The sequence below is a fragment of the Simochromis diagramma genome, unplaced genomic scaffold (genome assembly GCF_900408965.1).
Source record: "Simochromis diagramma unplaced genomic scaffold, fSimDia1.1 OVJJ01000302.1, whole genome shotgun sequence".
In the NCBI taxonomy this organism is placed as follows: domain Eukaryota; kingdom Metazoa; phylum Chordata; class Actinopteri; order Cichliformes; family Cichlidae; genus Simochromis; species Simochromis diagramma.
Window position 1 is genome coordinate 12,736,297 of NW_024386792.1, and position 23,985 is coordinate 12,760,281.

The 23,985-nt window shown below is 39.7% G+C and overlaps 1 protein-coding gene across 7 annotated transcripts in view; it reads left to right on the forward strand.

Moving 5' to 3' along the window:
• The window catches only part of palm3 (paralemmin 3), a 31,431-nt gene extending 7,600 nt beyond the window's left edge, over window positions 1-23,831 (forward strand). Inside the window, exons 2-9 of one of the 7 annotated variants that reach the window (XM_040024611.1) lie at window positions 11,425-11,482; window positions 13,827-13,879; window positions 14,341-14,421; window positions 17,518-17,645; window positions 18,257-18,329; window positions 20,279-20,303; window positions 20,881-20,931; window positions 22,020-23,831. In XM_040024611.1, the coding sequence (XP_039880545.1) occupies window positions 13,835-13,879; window positions 14,341-14,421; window positions 17,518-17,645; window positions 18,257-18,329; window positions 20,279-20,303; window positions 20,881-20,931; window positions 22,020-22,984 (1,368 nt within the window). In that variant the 5' untranslated portion in view covers window positions 11,425-11,482; window positions 13,827-13,834 and the 3' untranslated portion in view covers window positions 22,985-23,831. The other 6 variants (XM_040024610.1, XM_040024612.1, XM_040024613.1 and 3 more) reach the window with 6 other exon arrangements.
• The last annotated feature ends 154 nt before the right edge of the window (window positions 23,832-23,985 follow it).

Consider the following 23,985-nt stretch of genomic DNA (forward strand, 5'->3'; position numbering starts at 1 on the left):
CAAGCCCCCGGCCCCGGACCGGTACCGGTCCGTGAGTCGTTTGGTACCGGGCCGCGAGAGTAGAGGCTCAGGTGTGAAATGTATGGTTTTCAGGGTTTTTATCGGTTTTCAGCGTTATTTTGTTATCGTTTTTATCATTAACTCGGTTTTCCTGGGTCTTTTCACATGTGTTATGAATAAATCTTCTTTTTTTTTCAGTACCGGTACTACTTTTATTTTGTTGTATTTATCCGTGACACCTTAAAGGCCGGTCCGTGAAAATATTGTCGGGCATAAACCAGTCCATGGCGCAAAAAAGGTTGGGGACCGCTGATTTAAGTGACAGATTTCCCTAACTGTCTATGACTATGTTTAAAAAATATGAGTTTAAAAATGTTAGACTCTTTGGTAGGGTAAACCAGGTTTGTCAAACATAATGCCCCAGGGCTAGAATCGGCCCGGCAAGGACACTTTGAAAAATGTGAAGCTTAAATTGTAGACTTTTTCATTTTTTCCCCACTATCTACTATAGAAATTTAACTATAGTACATGTTTTGTTTTCTACAACGGGCCCCCATTTAACAAAACAGAAAAAGAAGGGATTTTTCTTCTGTGAATTAACAAAAACTAGCTATGTTACCAGAACTTCACCTGTAATTTTACGGCATTTTTTTGTTACAATTTAAGCACAAATGACAGATGTCTTTCATTCACTACCATGACACAGCATTTTAATGTGTAGTTAAACATCTTTACAAGTTTGACTCATCTGGCCCTCCTAAAATCAAAGTAAGCTGTATGTGGCCCTCTGTGTAAAACGAGTTTGACATCCGGGGATAAACTATACCATAATAACTAAATCAGCCTAGCTAAGTCTGGCACTGATAATACCCAAATGAAATGCAGCAAAATCATGTCACATTTCTAACATTGTGTTTACATAATGGTAAGCTGAGAGTGTTGACAGCTATGGGTTGAAGGATCAGTGTATTGTCTTTAACGTATTTAATGATTGGTTGAAATTGTGTTTGCTTGTCCACAATGATTACAAGGAAGGAGGGAAGTTAAACATTAAGTTGCCTGACTAGACATTTGCAAGGTGACTGGATATCCTCCAGAACAAATTTAAACAAACACCACTTTGAAACTGCAAGGTCATTTTGTTACCTTAGTTAACTGTATCCTTAGGTTATTTCAAAACTTGAAATTTAAAGATCTTTTAAGAGTTCTTTTCACTGTATCTACAGATTGCTTTTCTAATGATGTGTTGTCCCGTTGTTGTTTTAAAAACAATTTAGGCTGCAGTACAATATGTGAGGATATGTCTGTAGTCATGACTGAGCTATGGGGCCCTGTGGCAAACAGGCCTACAGGCTTTTGACTCGGTGACAATAGCGAAAATGAACCGAGACTGGATTACAACAGTCCTGCATTCCTCTCCAAACCTGCCTGACACACACACATACACGCACTAATCCGGCACACAAGCAGACAGATCACAGAAGCAAGCCAATACATGTCTAACACACTCTTGCCTAAAGTGCAAAGAGAGTACTTAGGACAAGAATTGTGTGGGAATAGAAAGTCTGAAAATACTTGAGTAGAACATCCTAAAATAACACAATCATAAGTCTTAGTAACCAAAAAGAGGTCAAATCATTGATAACGATCATTAGATGTGTTTCACTGTACTCGCTCAGTTCTACTCCCAGACTTTTCTGTGCTGACTTGAAAATAAATGAAGTCCTGGCCCAGTCTGCATCATCAGTACGCTAGCCAAGAAATACATTTAAAAATTGATTAGTATTTAATTCAGAATTTGTTCGCAGCCTTTGTTTATTAGATTCTGCTGCATGAATGCCACCTGTCACGACCTGCTTTCAGTTAACACAGTCGACAGTTTCCTAATGCACAGAGTGGTGAATGATTAAACCACAAAGCAGCACAAACAGATAACCTGAAGGCAGCAATATAAATGAACATCCTCACTGCCTGCGTGCATCATTGAGCATAGGAGGCAGAGCCACTTTGGGCTGGGGAGAAAAGAGTCTTCTCCTTCATTTTGATGACATTTTGCCAGTGCACAAGGCTTCTAAAGTGCTCTTTGAAAAGAACAAGCCCAGTCTGTCCAAGCCTTGTTGAAGCCTCCTTTTCACACCAGCTCCTAAATGAAGTCTAAACAAAACAAGAGTAATTGTATTTTCAAACCCAATATGGTTTTATCAGGTTCTAATGAATGAATAGTCAAAAGTACCCAGTATGTTTTCCAAACTAAATTTATGCTTAGTGAACAGTTTCGGTATATAAGCTTGTGTCAAGTTTAAAACTCAGTTTTAGTACAATATTTTTTATGGAATAGAGCGTTTTTAAGGATATCATCAAAGGTTATTTCAGGATATTCAGTAATTTACTTACAATGTGAATGTCACTTTTGTATTTCTAGGAAAAATGACTATTTTACAGTTTTAACTGTTAGTGCACTATTTCAGGTGAAATTACTATCGCATTCCTAGTTTTATTCTAGCTTTGTTGTGAATGTGTCTGCACAGAATGAAGACAGGGGCGTTATAAAGAGTCTTGGTGTGAACTTAATGTGTGCGGGTAGACTGTTAAAAGTGGTGTTACTGCCTCAAGTGTCTTGTCAGGACTTGTCAGAACAGGTGTCTGAAACTCTGATCCCCCTCTTAACTTCACTTCCTCTAATTCTTGTTCTCCCGCTTGTTTTAACCTCTCTACTTCCTTTTATGTCTCCGTCTCATCTGTCTTTTATGCTTTCTTTAATCTCCCCTTACTTTTTTCATTTCTGAAGCTCGCCCTGCTCCTCCAAGTTAGGAGGTTTTAGTCATTTTAAAATTACAGATTCATTTCAAGTTTACACTTCTAGAGCTATTATGTAAACAGTATACGTCTTGCAATGACACTGGCACCATGTACCAAAGTGAAATATACTGTAAAAGGTTATAATGACTGTAATGACATCGAGTTACCCTCTCTCGCTTTCCTGTGAAGCCTCATCTAACATATAATCTTCACTCATCTGAGTGTAACACCACCCACTCGGTGCATTCCACCTCAGGGTTAAAAACCAGTGGTTTCCTACTTATCGGGAAAACTAATACGTACCTTGACTACCTGTGCACAGTGTTTCGTAGCTGCAGATAGAGGGGATTTGTGCATACCAAAACACTGAAAGCACAGTGATTACGCATCTTACAGTTTAAGGGTGACACTTTATAACTGTCATGCAGGGTCATGACTTAGTCTACATGCAAACAAAAAGCTGGGTGGTAACCCAGCTATTAGCCAGTGCTTTCATGATGGTCATTTTACAAACATCTTCCGTGTCAATTCGATAGGTTTCACCAAGGCCAGCGAAACACGGCTGAAACCTTTAGGGATATTAATAGGGATATTTTATTAGACCCACATGCTGAACAGTGTGTTGCATTCCTTTGCAGTTTCTGCTGGCCCTGCAGTGGGACAGTGGCTATAGTGTTTGGAAGTGCGTGGGCTTAATTGCAAGCTGTCCACAGCTAAGAAGATGTGGATAAAGGCACACCTTGGGTGGTTTTAGATGGCCACTCATCATGCTCTCATAGCTGTGTTTTTCAAAGCAGTGACTAAGTTGCACTGTCATCGACTGCAGTAAATCAAACAAAACTAGCTGTAAAACTAAAAGTTTAACTACTGGTTTTGTTTTAATTGAAGCTTGAGGCTGGGATTAGGCTCACTTGTGGATGCACACAAACAGCTACAGGCACCACGGATGAGCAGTTACTGTTGTTCACTTTTTCAAGTCCCTGAAGAGTACATCTGGAGTACTAGCTGCAATGGTAGCACAACAAATTTGAGGGCACTGATCCTCTGATGACAAAATTCGCATCACTCAAACTTAATCAAGCCTTTATTTATTCATTGAGATGAAAATTCTTAACACATGTTCTGTCATTTGCACAAAAATGGCACAAATAGTAGCAAAAAATGTATATTAAAAATAATTTGTTCAATGTTCAAAAGGTCAATTTAACATTTTGTGCTTAGTTTTACGTTCAATTCGATTTTCATTTATACAGTCACAGTTCTCAAAAGTTAATGGTTTTCAGTGGTGGCTTAAGGGAAGTGTTCAGTGCATCATGGATGATAAATGAAATGCAATTATTTTATCTTTTTAATAGCCCAATCGCAAAGTCGATACATTGTATAATGTTAACTTTCCTTAGAGACGTCCAACCCAACATACCATAATTTAAGGCATGAAGAGATTCACTGACTTTACAGACCAAATAAAAAATACTGAAATTTTACCTTAATCTAGTCCAAATTTAAATATAATCTTTGTGAACATTATGAAATCTTCAGTACAAAATAATAATCCCCTGTTAGCTCTTAATTACATTAAGACTGCCTGAGCTGACTTCACACAAACCTTCAGATCACAGAGGTGTTTCCGCACACTGACACTTCTAAAACTGAGCCATTCTATAAAGTGCGTACAGTTAGACTCTTACAGCAATCTGACTTCTTCACATTTGGATAAAACAGATAATCCTGCATGTTAATCATACTCAGTAAGCCACAATGACTCATCCAAGCTGCGTCGCGCATTATTCTTCAGCTTCATCATACATATGTATGTTCTGGATGACCGTGTTAATCTCTGCAGCCCCTCTGCTGATTTGATGAGTGGATGACAAGGTCTTAACAAAGGCCTCGCCATGCTGTCGCTTTTGATCAGTTGCTCAGCCTAATGGCTGTGGAACTGATTTTTCTCACCCCAAATCCATCTAGACTTAATATTTTAAATGTGTGTGGCAGATGGTGAGTTTGACATAGCCAGTGATCAGAAGCTTGCCCGTCTTGAGAACCACTCGGAGGGCAGCATCGAGCAGTAGGTAGCCATATACGGTATTTAGTATTCTTTCAGCCATCTGTGTTTGCCTGAAGACATAATGGCTGCACAAACTGTAGTTTAACAGCACAGAATATGTCAGTAGGCACCGCAAGGCAGACTTGGTAGATAATTTTGTCAGATACAGGATAACACTATTCAGTCAAGCTGCAGTCTTGACTAAAATTGTTCCCAATAAGTATTTCCTGTACCTTTCTGAGCTATTTGTGACACAAAAGAAACTAAACCTTCCATAAAGAAAGAGCCCTCTATCATTTGCTTTGCTTCATTTCTGTACATGGATCCATGTAGCACTGACATTCCAGGTCTAATAGGTTACAGTGTGTAACTTTTTCTCCCTGCTTCAGACCAAGTGAACCAAACTCCAGTTGGGAAAGAGAATCACAACCGGAGTTCATGAATCAGCCGAGGATTATGAATATGATTCACTTTCTGCCCACCTAATCTGCCCGGGAACAGGTTACGTTCAAGATAAGAGACCAGCACATATGAAAATCACTTCCAATTGACCAGTTACCTCTCTGAAAATTGCATCATCATTCATTCCTTCTCAGAATATCCTGCAGCCCTGCGTAAGAGATAGTGAGGTGTATAGATTTCAGAGACTGTTTAAAATCCTTGTCTTTCCTGGCGAGCATCATGAGAAATATAGATTCCAGCAGAGTCAGCCCTTTTTTCATGCAATCTATAAATTTCTTTTTAACCACTGACTGCAAGTATTTTTAAACCCTTGCTGTTGTTCTTTTTCTCACAGATGTGACTTATCTGTTTCCATTGTTTCATGTCCAACTCTTTGTAGTTGTTGACCTTTTGTGTAAGCGTAGGTTTTCTTGCTGGTTAGAATTGTTTATTTGTTCTTTACTTGCTTCCAGACAGTTTAATATTACGATCTGAACACTGAACACTTTTCCTAAAACACACACATTCACACAGTGCTGCTAGGGCTGGAGCAACGCTGCTGTTTTTAGCATGTAATGTGTTTAACCTTGTCATATTTCATATATATAGTTTGCTCTTTGTAAAATGTGTCTGCTCTGCTGCTAGTAGATCTTTCCTGACTTGTGACTGGTCATAAGCTAATAAGCTGACAACATCACCCATTTAATTTGAATGTGGTCATAGCTATATTGACAAATCTTTGGTCGATTCAAATATTTTATAAGCAGCTTTGTATTTGCCCTTACCGCAGAAATTAGGTTTAGTGGAGCAAGATCACAAAAACATATCTTTGAACTTGCTTTGAGGTACAACCCCGAATGGAGTTCTGTGGGTGTGTGCTATGTTGGAGCAGGATACTGCGGGCAGAACGAAGACCAGCCCACTACCTGCTCAACAGAGACTCTATTGTGTGTGTGTGTGCGTGTGTGTCTGTGCGCACACATGCACTTGTGAGTGTATTACCTGACAGGATCCTATTGATCCCGCTGAATCTTTTTCACTGCTGTAAAACTTAAGAGACCAAATGAGAGCAAAGAGATTTGCTCCTTGGAGGTGCTTTTGTTCCATCACTGTCTCCTCTCTCAACACTGTTTAGTCAGATTGTCAGTGCATTAAACTCACTTTAGTCTTAGCCACTGGAACATGTCTTTTGATATCCTCCTGCAGTGAGTCCTTTGATGCTTTCAAGCAAATGCGTTCCCTTGTGATGACTTGTGCAAGCTTACTGTTCGCATCTGCAAAGGTAACCCTCTGATAAATCTGAGATTCGTAGGTGGATGATTTTCTCTGCGCTTTTATATTCACAAATTGTTTTATCCTCTTTGTTACGTAGATGCTAGGTTGTAGTTGGAGTTATGAAGTGGATAAATGACTTGGAGTGGCTCTGTGATGTCTGCTGTTGATTCTGATAATCCTCAACATGCTCCAGTGTCTACTACACTGTTAGCTCTGTGATTTAGAATGCACACACAAATTGCACATTAAACTTTTTTTTTTTGTGTGATTTGTGCGCAGACACACGCACACGCGCGCGTGCACACACACACAGAGCAGTGGAATGTGGTGTTTTCATTTCCCTGGCCTGGACTGTCAATCAGAGGATGTTGGCCGTGTGCTTTTGAGACAGAACGATCCAAGCTACACAAATTCCACTCATACCACCCACTCATGTACAGCACACACACACACACACACACATTACCCACATAAACACACCTTCCCACTGCGTGTCAGATTTATTTCCATCTAGATATGCAGGATGTCCATCTCCAATAAGTAATTTCTGCTGCTGGGTCTGCAAAGCAACCAAAAGTCAATAGCTGATGAAAAAGCACTTTACTACAGTTTGCTCTGTCCATCCCTCAAGCTAAAGAATAATTGCTTCTTTGACTGACTCGTCTCCAAATGAAGTTCAGTCTGCTAATTTGTTTTACAGTAAGTTTGCAGGCTCTTTAAATCTGCCTCTTCCCGAGCAAGAGCCGGTGACGAAAGCAGAGGATGCATCGGTTCAGAGATCAGGGTCGGTGAGATTGCACGCTCTCCTGCCGAAGGATGATGTTTTCGCTCTTCCTGTTCCCAAGCACTTTGGTGGAAGGATATTTTGAACTTGCGGTGGCCTTGAAATACTTTGTCTGTCTCTCTTTGTTTCACAGATTAGAAAATGTGAAACTTTCCAGATTGAACTTTTAGTCCCAGTGTGTTTTTGAACCTTTTTTTTTTTTTGCTCCTGTCATCTTTGACTATTCCTTTCTGCAGTTTAAATGCTACAGTTGAAGACTCTATTCCCCAAGGCTGAAAAGAACTACAGCAATACTGAACAGAAACACAAATAGGACATTTAGAAGCAATATTGTAAATGAGCCTCAAGCTGATGCAATAAACTTTATACTTGATTTCAGCGTATGAGGTTTGCTTTTATGAAAGAAAAAAAGCTAACACTGTTAGTACTTAGGTAAGCTTATAGTAATTGAGGACACACGATACCGCACACTTATCTGCTCCCCACTCCTCTCAGTCGGCACCTTCTTATATATTATTTTTATTTTTTTGATCTCCCATCTCCATCCCCACATCTCTTCAAAGCCCCTTTCACATAGTCATACATTGCCATTATGCATTTTTATGTGGTTATTGTTGCCTTTAAGCCTGTAACAGAGCCAGTCACAGAGCTGAATCAACATCTGTGTGAAACAGGGAGCCAGCATAGCAGGACGCCATCCTGCACACCTACACTGCTGTGTTAGTCGTCAACCCTCTTTGTTTGCTTCGGGTTGAACCAGGAAAAGCAGTTTAATGAGGGGGTATTCTTAGCGTCATTATAGCATGAACTGTGAAAGGAGCTTTAAAAAAAATGGAGCAGAAACTTGCGGTGCTGGCCACCCTGCTTCTCTGCATTTCTGTCAGCAGCATGATTTCATCCTCACCCACAATCAAAATGTAAATGGGTGGCCTTTCAGTGACTCCCTCTCCTCACCGTCCTCCCCTATAATCTCAGTTTTTGACTAAATTGATGCAATTTCCCCACAATATATTTAGGGTGTTATAGTGCTCCTGTTTAAGCCAGTTGTTCATCACAGGAGCTTTGTCAGTCATTTATCCCAATGTAGCAATGTCTGGACTCAAAGTGCACCATGTCACAATCTTGCTAGTCTCATACCAAAAGTTCAGTTTCCATGCTTCACTGCAGTTGCTGCTCTCATGTTTGAGTCATTTATTATTTTTAAATAAGGTTCTGAGCTCAGAAACATCCTTTAGATTTCTATGACACCCATGTAGCAAGCTTATATAGACATTGCATCTTTCCTACCACTATAGGTTGTATTCCACCTAATAGAGACCAACATGAGGCATTGATGCATGTGATGACTGCCTATCAGGTAACACTGACTGTGCTGATTGCATCCCACGCAGACTCTTTAGAGACTTTCTTTTTAAAGCGGTTTTTGTGGTATTTTCTCAGACTTTTCTTTACATTCGCCCTGTGATTTAGTTGAACATCAAAGTTTGTAGGGAAGTTGTTCTGGTCTTTTGATTAAGTGCCTTGCCTTTTAGAAATAACACTACCCAACTTTCTCATTTTTCAGTCTCATATGCAGTCAATTGTGCACTCCCCGTCGGTGTGGATCAGAGAACAGCACAAACTGCGAGCTGTAATTCTATAATACTTGTAGTTTGCATTGCAGACACCCTACTGTTCCTCCATCTGTTCCCACAGAGCTAATGTCACTACACAAGCACTTGGTATACAGACTTCATGACTCCCCACTAGGCAAATATACATTTTTACATACACATGCATGCACGGCAAATATGCGCCACATTCTTTTGCAACGGGGCAGGAGGAATGTTTGTAAAGAAACCCTGCTGGGGTAATGCTGAATGACGGTGACGCAACTCGACTTCCTCAGCCTTCCAATGAACACATCAATTAGCAGTTCATTGAAGTGTCCAAGAAGGGCCAACAGGCTGATGCAAGTCAGCGTGAATCGGTCAACTGGCGCTAAGCAAATGTATGGTTGCATCCCTTGAAGCTGCCATTTATTTCTGATAGTGGATAGTTGACCCTTACATTTCTCAAGAGAGATCTTTTCTATACCAACCATTTTTATATGTCACAGAGGGGAAAGCACTACGACATCTAGAACTTTGAAGAACAAAGTTATTGATGGCTGAATTCTGCTCTTCAACCTGTCCTTGTATTGTTTATGTTGGCCCACATTCACACTGCTTTGGCTCACTGGCAAAATGGTTATTGTTAACGATATCTCAGCATTGCTAGACACACACAGACTACTGTGTGTGAGTGTGTCTGTGTGTGTGGTAGAGGGTCATACCACTGAGAGCAGATAGCTTCAATTGGCAAGCTTTGTGTTCGACGCAAATTACAGCATTCAAAACCAAATCTGGTTTAATGGAACTGATCTAAGCTGGCATGTAGCAGGTGTTACAGGTGAAGCATTATCTGTAATTAAATGCTGTAGTGGCAAAACTATGATTATGACCACATGACTTAATTGCCGCTGTCTGCTTCTGGGATGTATTGGATTTAGGCCAAATTAACAAAGGCCCTGAAGTCCCACACATTTATGCGCTGCTGGGCTTTCTTAATGCCAGAATATGATTGTGGGAGTCGTGTTAATATTCACAGTTGAGGTGAAAAGATTCATAGTTTAAAAAAAAGATTTCATATTCATATGACTCCTAATTTGGGGCGGGGGGGGGGGGGGGGGGGTTGTTGACTTGACTTTTCAGTTTGTACTTGGATGGTCTGCATTCGAGTGTCAATGAGAACGGGATAAAGATTAGCACCTCCAAGTCTGAAGCCGTGGTTATCAGTCAGAAAAGGATGGATTACCCAGTTAGGGGTTGGTAATAAGTAGCTCTACCAAGTGGAGGAGTATCGGTATCTTGGGTCTTGGTCATAAGTGAGTAGAGAGTGGAACTGGAGACTGAAAATTGGTTTGGTGTTATTAGTGATGTGGACGTTGTAGCTGTGGTGAAGTGAAGCTGTTGATTTACTGGTCGATCTATGTCCCTACATTCACCTATGGCCATGAGCTCTGGGTGAGACTGAAAGATTGAGATAATAGATACAAGTGGCAGAAATGAGTTTCCTCCCAAAGGTGGCAGGGTGTCCCTTAGAGACATGGTGAAGAGCTTGGTCATTCAAGAGGGGTTCAAGCCAATATCCCCCATGTGGAGGTTCAAGCATCTGACTAGGATGATTCCTGGCCACCTCCTGCGTGAGATGCTTCAGGCATTTCCTACCAGGAGGAGGCCCAGGGGCAGACCCAGGACTTGCTGGAGAGATTATGTCTCTTAGCCTGCTTGGAAAAACCTTTGGTGTCCTCCTGGAAGAGATGGCTAGGGAGGAGGAAGTCAGGTTGTTTCTGCTTAGACTGCTGTCCCCACAAATCAGATTTTTGTTTTTGTTTTACCATTTCTGTCTATTCTAATATCACCTACACATCTTCCCATCATGCACATCGTGCTGTTTTTTATCCTTTTAAAATATGCTTGTAGCGCATTTGCTTTAAGGTTCTAGAGTTAGACAGTGTCAGTTGATTTGATTTGGAGCTGTATTAACAAAATTGACTTAGCTTGACTGATAGGTTTTGAAATGATCCTCACCAGAGGGCATGGAAATCAGTTCTCCAGATGTTGGATGTTTTTCTTTGCGCCACTTCCAGGTTTTTGAAATTCCAGATTACAAATTGATTCTTTGGTTTAGCTGCAAACCCACTGACCTGAGTTTGATGACAATCAGGATCTGTTCTTCTAAATCCTTTGTTTTCTCTCTGCCTCTTTGTGTTACAGGTCAGTCACATTTAGCAGTGACAATAAGAAATCACAATCCCTAAGCAGTTGCTACATTTGCACATGTCACCTCCGTCCCCTTACACCTTCTCCGTTTCTGTAGCTTCAGCCAGCTTGACTTTCCTAGTCTCTTAACTTTTTGACTTTGTCAGCCTTCCCTTCTCTACCCTCTTGTATCATGTCTAATTATCGAAGTCTGTGTGTCTACGGGGAGCTCCTCAATACCTCCTCATCAAAGCTCTTGTTTGTGTTTGCTTGTTTATCTCTGGCTGCTATTCTAGGCGCTCTCCTGGAGCCCTGATGAGACACAAGCCGCCGCTCCCCACGGAGGGTTATACTGTAAGCTGTCACTGCACCTTCAGTCATTCAAAACCCTGGCACAATAAGATTTTGTCTCTTTCTACCTCTTTTGCTCTTTTGCTCTTGAAGGCTGCATTCTATGTTGTCTCTGTATATATAGCATATGTATATACTTTCCCATGTCTTTCTGCTGATGCTTTTACTTTGTGCACATTTTAGAGAACGGCAGAATAATGAGAGCCATGCTGGAGGTTGTGTCCTCATCAAAATTTTTCTCTTTCCTCCTTTTTTCCATCTTTCTCTGTTTCCCCTCTCCATACAAAGTGCATGCACATTTTCATATATTTTATTTGAGTCCCGCCCCCCTCCACCACCACTACCTTCCCCACTCCTGGAGGGTGCCAAAAGGAATCCTTCAGGTGTTGGTAAGAGAAAGTTTCTTGCTATGATAAGCCCTGAAAGATCTACCATATTTTAGGAACAACATAAGCTAAAGTGCTAGGTTGCCTTCTGGGAAGAAAGAAAAGAGACCTGATTTGCAATGTGCGTGTATCAGGATGGGGAGGGCATTTTGGGGAAAAACAAGCAATGTGTCCAAGAGTTGATGTGTCAAGGCTTATTCTGGCAGCTTCTTTAATTTTATTGAATTTGATGTGAAAGTTTTATTTTAGTCTCAAATCTGGCATCATCTCTGAAATGTAACCTTCCTGTTGATGTGCTTATTACCATCTTTATGAGGTTTTACAGGTTATGCATCTGGAAAGTGTTTTGCGAGTGCATGTTGTGCATTGGTAAGCACATATTTTGCGCTTCAAAGTGCTGTGATGGCGATTAGCAGCAGTAGTTGTGACAGCGTGGCATTTGGTATAGAAACGGCTCCCTGCATTAGTCAGATCTGTCCCAATGTGACATCTCAGTTACCCTGGTGGCTAAATGTTTACTGGTGTAGGACAGCACTCCTAGCATACCACACAGGATTGACGGTGACAAGCAAAATGTTGCTGTCATTGTGTGGGGTAAAAACCCCCAAAAACTTCAATTTCCAATAACTGTTTTAATTATGTTTCCTATATTTTTATGGAACCTAGTCAGTGGTGAATTACATGCGGGTCAGAAATACGTGTTGTTTTTCTCCTAGGAAGTTAACTTTATTTTTAAATTTTATTTTAAGAGTTTCACTCTGCGGAGAGCAAAATATGGAGAGTTATGGCTTGTGATGGCAGGAAGTCGGTAATGACTGAGTTGCCGTGAGCTGGTTGCTATGTGTGGCTCTGCTCCTAGTTTGGGGTAACTCAAATATTATCCCACAGAGTGTCAGCTGCAAGGGAAAACAAATATTGTCTGTGCTTATCTTCTTGCAGATGCCTGAGGCTGCGTCATGACTAAAACAAAAAGCTTAATGGGGGTACTGGAAAGACATTTTGGGGGGATGATCGTGAGTCATATTGGGTCCGATAATGAGGATACATAGTAATGCTAGTCCAGCTGCATACTTCACAAATAGCAAAGGGTAAATTCCTGCCTTTGATTTTTGTTACCGCTCATTAGCTGCCGCTGTGTCCTCTGATGTAGAGACTCAACTGCACTCCGAGAGTTGGGGACCAATGCAGAAATGTTGTTTGATTCTCATCTTTATACACTCTTCAAACCAGTGTTTCTCAACTGGGGGTACTAGAACCCCTAGTGTTAGTCTAAATAGAGCTGAGGGTTCTTCTGATTTTTTATGTTAATTTAAAACCTATCAGTTATGCATGTTTTTTAAACAAAACTGTTGTAAGTTGATATAAAAATGTTTGACAAACCACATTTTTATGTTCAGTATTTCTGTTTCCGATGCACTTTGTAACTGTCATTAGCCAGTTTCTAAACCAGACGGAGGAAGAAAAACAATGTTACAACACAGCAAAAATAAAGTCATCAAAATACTGTTTATCACTAACTTAGTGATGGATTTAAACAGCTAATGAGTGGTATTTTAAGTCTTTTTATGTTCAATGACACATATTATGCAGGCGTCTTCTTTTTTTTTACTAGAAAATGCTTTGAGCTGCTCGGGCTTACTTCCCTTAGAGAAGACAATTCAAAGGAGGAACATTATTGAGAAAAGTTTGAAAAAAGTTTATGAAATACTGCTTCAGGCAAGAGACATTTTTTGCAAGAACACAAAAACCTCGTCAAAAACTGCATAACATGGACATCTCAACAAAAGGAAACACATAATAGGAATCCAGAGCATTCATCCAAAATAAGTGCTGAAGCTCATTCTCTCAATTCAGTGAATATGGTACATTTTGAGCATAAATGCATCCAGCTGACTCGCCTCATATTTGTTTAACCTCTGATCTTTAACCTTTGCTCCTATCCCGTCTTGTTTTTGTCCCAGGTGCCGAGATGGATGAGGCTGAGAAATACAAACAGCGCATTGAGGCCATCGCTGTGAGTCCACACACACACACACACACACACACACATTTATCTGCATACACAGAAAAAAAGAGGGTGAAGAGACCGTGCTCTTAGAGCTGTCCTTAACTCTTAAATATTTTAATGAGTGTGCTGCGTGCTGAGCCAGTCTGTCCCCGGTCCCACGAAAACAACACCAGTTTGCCAGGCAACAGCTGCTTTGAGCGTTATGTAAAATAGAGTACACCTAATGTTCACAGTGACAGTGTCCTATGACATGATGGGTGGTTAGATAGGTGTCCTCATTTCACTTCTCCTCTCCATTAACTTCTTCTTCATGGCTGCTTCTCACCTTTCTTTATTTCTGATGTGTTATTTACTCTTCCAAATCATCTTCCTGCTGCCTCTCTTCATTTCTACTAAACTCTCTAAGTATGTCCATATTTATTCTCTTTCCTTGCCATATTTCGCATTCCTCCTCTTCTTTTTTGTAGGAGAAGCGTCGGTTGCAGGAAGAGCAGGACAGATCCAGAAGAGAGAAGGAGGATGAGAAGCTCAGACTACGGCAGTTCAAGGTCTGACACACACATATTCAGGATGAGCTAACCTGTCTCATTCATTTACACACTTACTCACACAGAGAGACACAGCCTTAATTTCACTCAGCTAAAATCCTCCGTAGGCTCATTCCAGCTCATTCCAGCTTGTTAACAAGCAGATTGCCTCCAAATTTATTTCCTTTTCACATTCAGTATCTCACACATAGACACACGGATGAGCTGTAAGTACAGACTTGCACATTTCCTCGCCCTGTCACTCTCTCACAAGGTTAGCGGCAAGCCTTCCTTTGTTGAAATCAGTTTTTATGTGTGTGTTTACACACTCACATAGTTACAGAGCTGCTCTATTGTTTTCACATCATTTCCACACTGGTGTTCCAACTTCCTACTCCACTGTGTTATGCTGCCCTGGGGCACATTCCTCAAATTTTGTGAAATTTGTGCAGAAAGTGTTTGTGTGCATGCAGGTATGCATGTGTGTGCCAGTATAAATCCTGTAGCAGAATATTGTGTGTGCCTGTGAATTTGTGCAGAGTGCTCCAAATGTGCGTTTTTGAGATCAAAAGTCTATTTGCAAGAGGCTTCAGCGATTAATCTTACATGATTGTATTGCCGTCTCGCAGGAGTTATTATCGTTACAGCTTTTAGCACATTCATTAGCTTTGACATTGACTCTAACCTCTGGTTAGATGCAAGGATTTGATAAGTGGGAGCAGCAGCTTATATGCAGTTCCTGACCTGCAGAGAAGTTTAGAGGGGCCTGCCTAGCTAGCCAAAGGCACAAGGAGGGAAACAGAGCTAGGCTTGTCCTGCGCAGCAGGAGAAAACACAGAGATGGTATTGTGACGTTTACTTTTGAGTAGGAAACTACTGGCCAACGGTGGCCAGATTATGAACACATGGGCCAATAATCTGGAACAGAGCGGTTTCTGAGAAGGTGCAGACATCGCCTCGTATTACAGAGTGAGAGATATCACTTTTACAAGATTTATATCACGTTGAGCACTGTGATAGAGCTCACCCGGTGTCAGCTGGAATTGATTTGACCAGACATTTTAATAGAGAGACATGACACTCAATAGAAATCTATGCCTTCTATATGCCATGCTTTATTTCGAGGTTAGGTTTGAGCAGTTTTTATCAGATATGTGCTTTTAAATTAAGGTTATTTGATGTAATGCTTTGATTAACTGCACAAGCAGGTGCCTGGAGACATGTTAAGCAGAGATTCACAAGTTGCAATTTTCTTGGCCAACTGGGATTTCCTTTATAATATGGTAATATTGACTTTTGCCAATTTCAGAATATACAGTACATGTCAACAAAATCTGTTTATTATCATAACATTATCAAATGTTAGTTTTTGTAGTAAAACAAGATTAAATTTTAAATCTCCCCAAACTGCATTAAATATATTAGCTCAAGTGTTAATAAAATATTACTGCACTGTTTTCCTGTTTTATTATACTGCCACCTGCAGTTAGTTCAGAGGCCTTGAGTTTCAGTTAAACGTCTGTTGCTGGTAGCAACCACTACTAGCAATATGCTAACTCGGTTCCATAACCTAACAGCACAGTAAGAGTAACCTAACAGTAAGCTAGCTTAACTCTATTGCTTTCACTACGTTCCAGATATAATTTATCTAACCTTGCTGAACCACTATCTGTAGGTATCTCATTTTATGAAGCTGTTTTATTAATATTCTTGTAGTCTATTAATTTCTATTAGCCCAGGTTAGCCTCGTGCTAAATAGGCTAGTAGCGGTGTGCTAACTGTCGTTTGTTAAACTTTCTGACTGTGCTGTTAAACTTATATGTGGACTGTTGTAGTATTATATAATCACATTAGTAAGAATATTTTTATTTAATATTTCATATCTATATGTATACAAAACATAATAAATCAGAATAATAAAAAAATAAAAGACAGAAGATAAATATAAATTCATACAGCTCTGTTCCCCTGTGCTAACAAATAGCAAAAAAAAGTCTCTTGGTTTCTGGCCAATCCACCAAATGAAATACTCAACAAATGCAAAAAAAAAATATCACAGAGCTTTTCAAACCTGTCAATAATTTGACTGTTTGGATACCATGTTTTCTTTAAAAACCATGCTAAATCCAGTAGTACAATATTAGAAAGCTTTTCAACTTCACTGATTCAAACATATGTCCCAAGTCACATTTATTTGTTTTCATCATTTTATTACCGTACCTTCAAAGTAAAAGTTGTGAAGCATCTAAAAGATCTTCCTACAGAGTTATTAGTTGTGCACACACCTCTTGCGTCAGGTCTTGTGTTGGTAGCTTAAGGTGGCAGATAAGTTGAAATTATATACAGTGTGTTGATTGTGTGCGTAGACAATAGACGGTCTGTTTTTTTTAAAAGGATGTAGTCACCATGATTTCAGCTGCTGGTTTGTCCTGTTACGAAACCTGACCACTTTATTGTGGGATTTTGAAATTAGACACGATGGATATGAAGCTGCATGTTTACTGGCTAACCACTTGTGAGTGACATATTGTTAACTAATCAGCAGTACCCTTTATAATCCTCCTGTCTGAGTCTTAAAATTACTATAATTTATAAAATGAATAATGTTCCATTTAATGTGACCTGTAACAGTGTTTGAGTCCAGTAAAGTCATCAGGAAAGTGTTTACTGAGGTCAAAGACCGAGGGGGCAGAGGGCTGTTTTCCCATAAACCTCTATGCAACGATAAGTCTTGGAGCCACGTCCCTCTTTTATTATGTCTGTGGTGTAGACTGTGTTTCATGGATGGTTTGGCAAAGTGAATATCATTAGACACACAATGATAATGCTGGGAGTCTTAAAATACAGGAGAAAACATGAAAAAACTGAGTGTTTGCAGGCCTCCAGTGCTGCTAATAAGCTAGTTTACCTATTGATTTGCAGTGCTGCTTAAACATATGACTGAAAATGATCTGAGATATAATCAGGATATATATAAAATATTTGCAGTCTATTTCTCCATATTATTACCCTCTAAACACATCAATAATATAATTACATTAATGAACTACAATACTAATGAAAGTTGGTTCACTGTTTTTCCCCTTCATCTCCTTCACCCCTTCTTTGTTCCTGTAGAGGAAGTCGCTGAGAGAGCAGTGGTTAATGGAAGGAGCTCCCTTATCCCCAACCTCTCTGGACGCTGAGAGCCTTCACTCCCCTCCATGGAGTGCCCAGGCCCAGCATATGGAAGAGCACATTGAAAAGTATATCCACAGTTTGTGGGATTTTGTGTGTGTGCATCTGTGTGTTAGTGCTAGAAGACAAGGAAGACATTTTGTGTTTGTCTGAGACAGTTAGCAAAGCAGAGAATGAGAGAAGTGTCACAATTCAGTTGTTTTTGCATAGTTGAAACTTCATGTATATTGCAGAATACGCTCTTCTGTTTCAGTCTTCTAATAGTTTTCTTCTCTTTTTTTGCTTTTGTTGTACATAATGTATTCTTTGGCAAAACTGAATTTTAATCCTGCCAGTACTGAACTCACGCAGAGAAGGAGCCACACACGAAGAGATTTTTCTGAACTGTAGTGCACAAAGTTGTCAAAGCTCTGAAAATTACAAAGATCCCACTCTAATTATTCCAAAGGTCCACAGCTTAGTATCACTTTCCTATAAGTTTTCCAGCACATGTTGTACATGGCCTTTGAGGAAATGTAAACTAAAATTTTGGGGGAAAGTGCTTGTAGTAGTGATGCCTACTATTATTCAGTTAGAGTAATGTAATATTTACCCAAGTTCTTTTAGACCTTACCTAGTATGAGGATGTTGTTATCATAGGTTTGATTGTGTTTGTTCTTTCTTTGTACGTCCGTCTCAGGTCGCAGTCAGAGAATAAGCAGTTGGCAGATGAGCAAGAAAAGCTGGAGAAAAGGACAGAGGATGGTGAAACGGTGCTCACATACACACACACTCACCCACTCACTCACCCACCCAGTCACTATGTGGACACAAAAGGGGTTGGAATATGTGTTGAACAAGCTTGCTCCATCATCTTCCATTAAGGAGAAAATTTCCCACAACCTCTGTCTGTGGCTTTTTGCCATGCATAATGCATTCCACTCTTAATGTACCTTTGATGTAGCACCTCTTGTTCAAAAGCAGAAACTTTATAAATGCAAGCAACCCCGTTATGTAAACAATACGGCACTAGATCCTCTCTTGAATTATTGTTTTAGCTCAAGCCAAGGCCGTGTATGTGTACTTCACGTCCGAAGGCCTTTATAGTCGGACAAAAGTTGTCTGTCCTCGTCTACTGCCTGCTCCAGGGTCTTTTAGTAAAGTTTGTCATACTTACATATCTTAACCTTGGCTTTTGGAGCTCAACTAAAATCAGTAGGAGACGTAAACAGAAGATTCCACTTTTAATAGGTTTTACAGCCTATTAGCCATGCTGGCTGTGATAGAGGAACCTTTGAATGCTTGACCTTATCTTCTGTAAAAATTTAATGTTTTAAACAAGCTCAGCCAATAAGGCTTTGATTTTAGTGGGCCAGACTGGGAGTGAGTGAAAGGTACAGTACATCTGATAAACCAAATTCACATTTTTCTTCACTTCTTGAATGTTTGATGTGGTTAAGCGCTTTAGATGGGGTCAACTTTCACCGGTTACAGCAAAACCACATAAATTTTGCTCATCAGCTGCAGCAGCAGCTTGTTTATGGGGAGCTGGCAAAATAAATTGTGTCGAACGCTAAATCTAAAGGAGGAGGACAGGGACGTAGCTTATTAATGACTCATCCAGCAAACATAAAATCATTATCTCAGTGCAAATCATCAGCTAGTCTCTCCATCCATGTTACATCAGCATGATTACGTTGGCCAAAAACATCTGAACAGACAGCGGTGCTGTGCTAGCTTTACACTGATTGAGTGGTGCTGACTAACACAGCAGGGGTGAAAGCTCAAGCCACAGCAACAAGTAGATAAGTTAGTCAGTATGTGAATAAATGCCATTAACACTGCAATCATTCTGCAAGCACATTCACACACCACAGAAAATAATATGTGGTGACCTTTAAAAAAAACTCAAGTTACAAAATAAAAAAACTAAAATAACACGACACACAAAATGGTGACATGAAAAACTTAATTCTACAGACAATCTACGTATATAAAACAGCTACTGTGACTTCACCCACTGGCTTTAAACAGCATAAACTTCAGCATTTTAGTTACTGCCACGTTTAGGTTTTTTGGATAAGAAGTGACTGTATTTGGATATGAGGCTGTAGAGCTAAGTTTTAGGCTAAAATGCCAAAATTTCAGTCACTAAAAGTGGAGAATGAGCTTCTTGGATGGTCTGCAATTAGGTAATTGCATTAGAAATGCCCCAAAGGGCATCAACATCACAATAACGGTTGAGAGAGTCAGTGACTCGAATTAGCAGAGGTGACGCCAGCAGGCAGCTGCTGGCTACAGCCACAGTCTGTTCAGAAATAAAGCTTCATTTCTTTCTTTCATGCTATTGTGGTTGTTGCTTTTTTAATGTTTGTATTTTATGACAGAGCATTGACTTTAAGTACACTTAAAATGTGCATCATCTTTTTTTGGCTGCTCCCTTTAGTGGTTGCCATAGCGGATCATCTGTCTCAATCTCATCAGATCTCACCCATTTGAAGGGGGAAGTTTAGTCAGTTTAGATCAGTTTAAACTGCACTTGTCTTAACTGATTATAGTGATTATATATTATAGATAGATTATAGTGATTATATATTATAGATAGATTATAGTGATTATATATTGGGTAGAAATTAGCAAACTTTATAAAGTCAACACTTCACAATGTCACCATTTGAGTACAATACATTTAATTTGTCCCCTGTTCCTTTTTACCCAACAGGTAAAAATGTTACATGCTGGAGATGGTAAGTAGATGAACATCTCTTTGGGAATTAAGAAATGTAAAAATTTGGTGCTTTGCTTTTCATTGTCTTTTTAATCAAAGAAAGTGATAAATTCAGTAAATTAACCCTGAAAAATAGTTTAAATTCATAGAGAATTTGTATGTATAAATGTAGAGTGAGGTATTGCTGTCATCCATCTGCCTGCTTCACTTAACACTCACATGGTATTCTGTCCAAAGCCTTTTAATGTGTGCGTGCACACTTTTCTGGCACCTACCAACTGTCAGTCAACAGCTGCGCTACTAATTCTGCTTTTACTTAATTGCATCAGTCCATACTGGTTAGATTTCATTTCTTTAATTCTGGGACTTCTTCCAGCTTCTCTTTCTTTACTTGCAGTGGATTGTGAATGGATGCCATCCTATAGAAAAGAATAACGTTATTTAGTCAGGACATGACAGCTTATCCAAAGCACAGGTGTAATAACTGATGCACTACACCTTATACTGTAAATTCTGGTTAATTATTGCTCCATCATGTTCAGCATGCTCAAGTTACACATTACATGTCTATTAATAACTAATTATTTTGTCCTTAGAAGTGGTCAGTGATGTTGCACAGAATGGAGAAAACAATTCAACTGGATCAGGTGGGCATAGGACATTCACCTTAACAGAATATCATCCAGAAACATCCAGGCTTTTATTAAAATCTCCATCATCAACCTGAGCCTGATAAAATCTTATCCTTTCTCTGTCCTTCCTCTTGTTAATTCTTATCTAATCACCAGCTTGTGCTGACCCTGTTTATCTCACCTCAAAGACCACGTAATTCCCTGCAGATGTGCTTGTCTATATGAGTTGTATACACTGATAGAAATTTGCATTATAAAGGACAGAGTGGCACACGCGTACCTATGCTGTACTGGAAGATCGTATATTCTGTTATGAATAATTACACATGTTGGATAAGGGTTTGAATTTAAATATATGCTAATAGAAACCTAAGTGCATAACTTGCATTTTTATAGTTCAGCAGGTTCGTGGACATGTCCGTTGGGATGCTACTCAAGCTGTTAAAGTAGACAAAAGAGTTGGTGAAATGTAATCAACCCATCCATTTATATTGAAATCATCCAGTGCCTAAAACTTTCTTGTCCAGACTGCAGAATTTAAATGGCTTCAAAAACATTAGTTGGCATACTGTATCTAGTTTAAGGCCAGTCCTTTTTCCATTCTCGTGTGTCCAACTCTTTATAAAGCTAGTACTTCTTTACCTCATGGCCAAGCCTAAAAGGTTTAGCATATATTTATTTTTTTACTATTAGATATATACACATGAACTATTTCAACATCAGCTAAAAAATATATCTATATTATTATTATTTTTCTTTTTTAATGTATTTTTAGCTGATGTTGAAATGGTCAATGTTCTGCTTCATTCAAATGGATACCTCTCTTCATTAGTATGCACTTCATGGAGCAGGTCAATAATTTTTCCATCTAATGGATCATTCATGGATAGAAAACCGTTTGGTTAAATGTTGTACATGAATTGGCTGCACTGAGCTAATGATGTAAAAAGCAACCTCTAACTGTATTGAAAAGCTGCTTCTACACCAGACATTATGAAAGTTTATAATCAATGTAAAAGGTTCAGTTCAATATTGATGAATGAAGAACATTTTTTAACGAATTTTGTTGACCTTTATTGATATGTATTTGTTGGTTTCTTCAGAAACAAGTGAAGGTGATACGGAGGTATACCAAGAGGCACCACTGGATGAAAATGGAGTCATTGTAACCAATGGTGTGGAAAACACTGAAGTTAGTGCTTCAGATGAAAATAATCAGTCACTCACTAATGGGCCAACCAGTGATGTTAGTGTGGAGATGGGAAAGAATTTGGATGTTTCTGAGGAAGATCCGGTCCAGGTTCCAAATACCAATGTTAAAGAAGAGGAGGAAGAAGAAGGGACTCTGGTGATGAGAGCAGAATGCATCTTCATCACAGATGATGGGGATGATGTTTCTGGAGAGGTTGTGCCGCAGGCAGATCAACAGGAGTCCGTGCAGTCAGACCAGATCCTTCTGCCAAATCCAGAAGCAGAAGCCAGCAAAGAGGGAGGGGAGGCTGCAGAGGAGGATGTACAAACAGAAACTTTTACAGAGCCAGAGAGTGAGCCATTGGGAGACATAGATGATAGCATAAAGGCAAATCCAGGTGAAGATGAAGATAGAGATGTAAAAACTGAGGGCCAGGACAACGAATTGAAAGATCCAGCCTGTGTGCAGTCGCAGTCCCTAATCAGTCCTCCAGGGAGCACTGTGGTGGCTTTGTTGCCTGTCTATACTGAGGCACAACCTTCTAATCTTAGTCCCAATCTACAGGTTCAAGCTGAAGAATCAGCAGCAGTACCAGAGGAAACTGAGGCAGCATCAAAAGCACAAGAGGCTACCTGTCTTACTGATCAGTTCCAGGAGGTGCCTCTGGCTGATGCCCAAGAAAACCAAAGAACAGAGGCAGGGTCTGGGGAACAGGAACCCCTTCTGTTGAACGCCAAAGCCCCCAGCACCATGGTAGAGCCAGCAGGCGCTGACAGCCCAGCCAATGCAGAGGCACAGAGCCCAAACGCAGGTAGCCAGGGAGATGCAGCTGAGTCAAACAAACCCAAAAAATGCGACTGCTGCTCTGTCATGTAAATGCCCTCTGTGTACATGCATTTGCTCTCAACCTCGTCACTCTGCCAGTATCCTTCAGCCTGTGCATTGGCTGCTCAGTTCATAACAATTACTTCCCTCATCTCTTTGTTTTGTGCATCCATCCATTTTTTTTTTAATAAGAATGCCTGGAAGCTGCTTCCCTTTCCTCCACTGTCCACTGCCAACATTCCTAGTATTCCTCTTGAAATTTCCTCATCCCCAGTCTCAAGCTTTGATGCTGCAACAGGAAGTGTGCTCGCTCCAACATGAGGAGAGGAATCATATGGACTGAACTAGTTTTAAAGTGGAACTACAGTTTTAAAAAGAAAAACCAAACAGTTGTTTTTTGGGCCACACTGTTTTGAGTTTGATAAAATTCTCTTCAGAGAACAAAAGTGATTTCATGTATTTTACATTATTTGCTGAAGTCATTTTGTAGTTTTAAAAATCTGAGTTGTAACTGGAAAATTGCAATGTTAATGAAAGGTTCATAAATTTCTGGAGATATTCTGTTTTACTGACTTGAAGCTGGACTGTTATCGCTTTAGGCTTTTTAATAAATGTTTTTAATCCCACTACAGTAGCCTAAACAGGTTTAACCAACTGACTATTTGGTTAAATTGTGTCATTTATAAACAGTGTGCTCCATTGATAGTTAAAAAAATATTACCTAAAAGTATGATACATATGGGTTTTTAAAAAAAAAAAATTCTTAACATGGAAGGCCTGGAATTCCTGAGATGACTCTGTTACAAATGTACATACTGTATACAGAAAGCGTGTATAATTTTTTTTTTGAAATGATTTAATGATTAAACTGTCATTTGCAATACTCTTCTTAACATAACTTGATCTGCATTCAGAGTTTTTGTTCTTCAAATACTGGATTTGTCCCAAAACATCATCCATGCTTCATGCAAAAGAAATGCAAAAGCGACTGTATTACATTTTTTCTCTGTTCATGGTTTTTTATCTAGTTATATAGACAGCACTAGGAAACA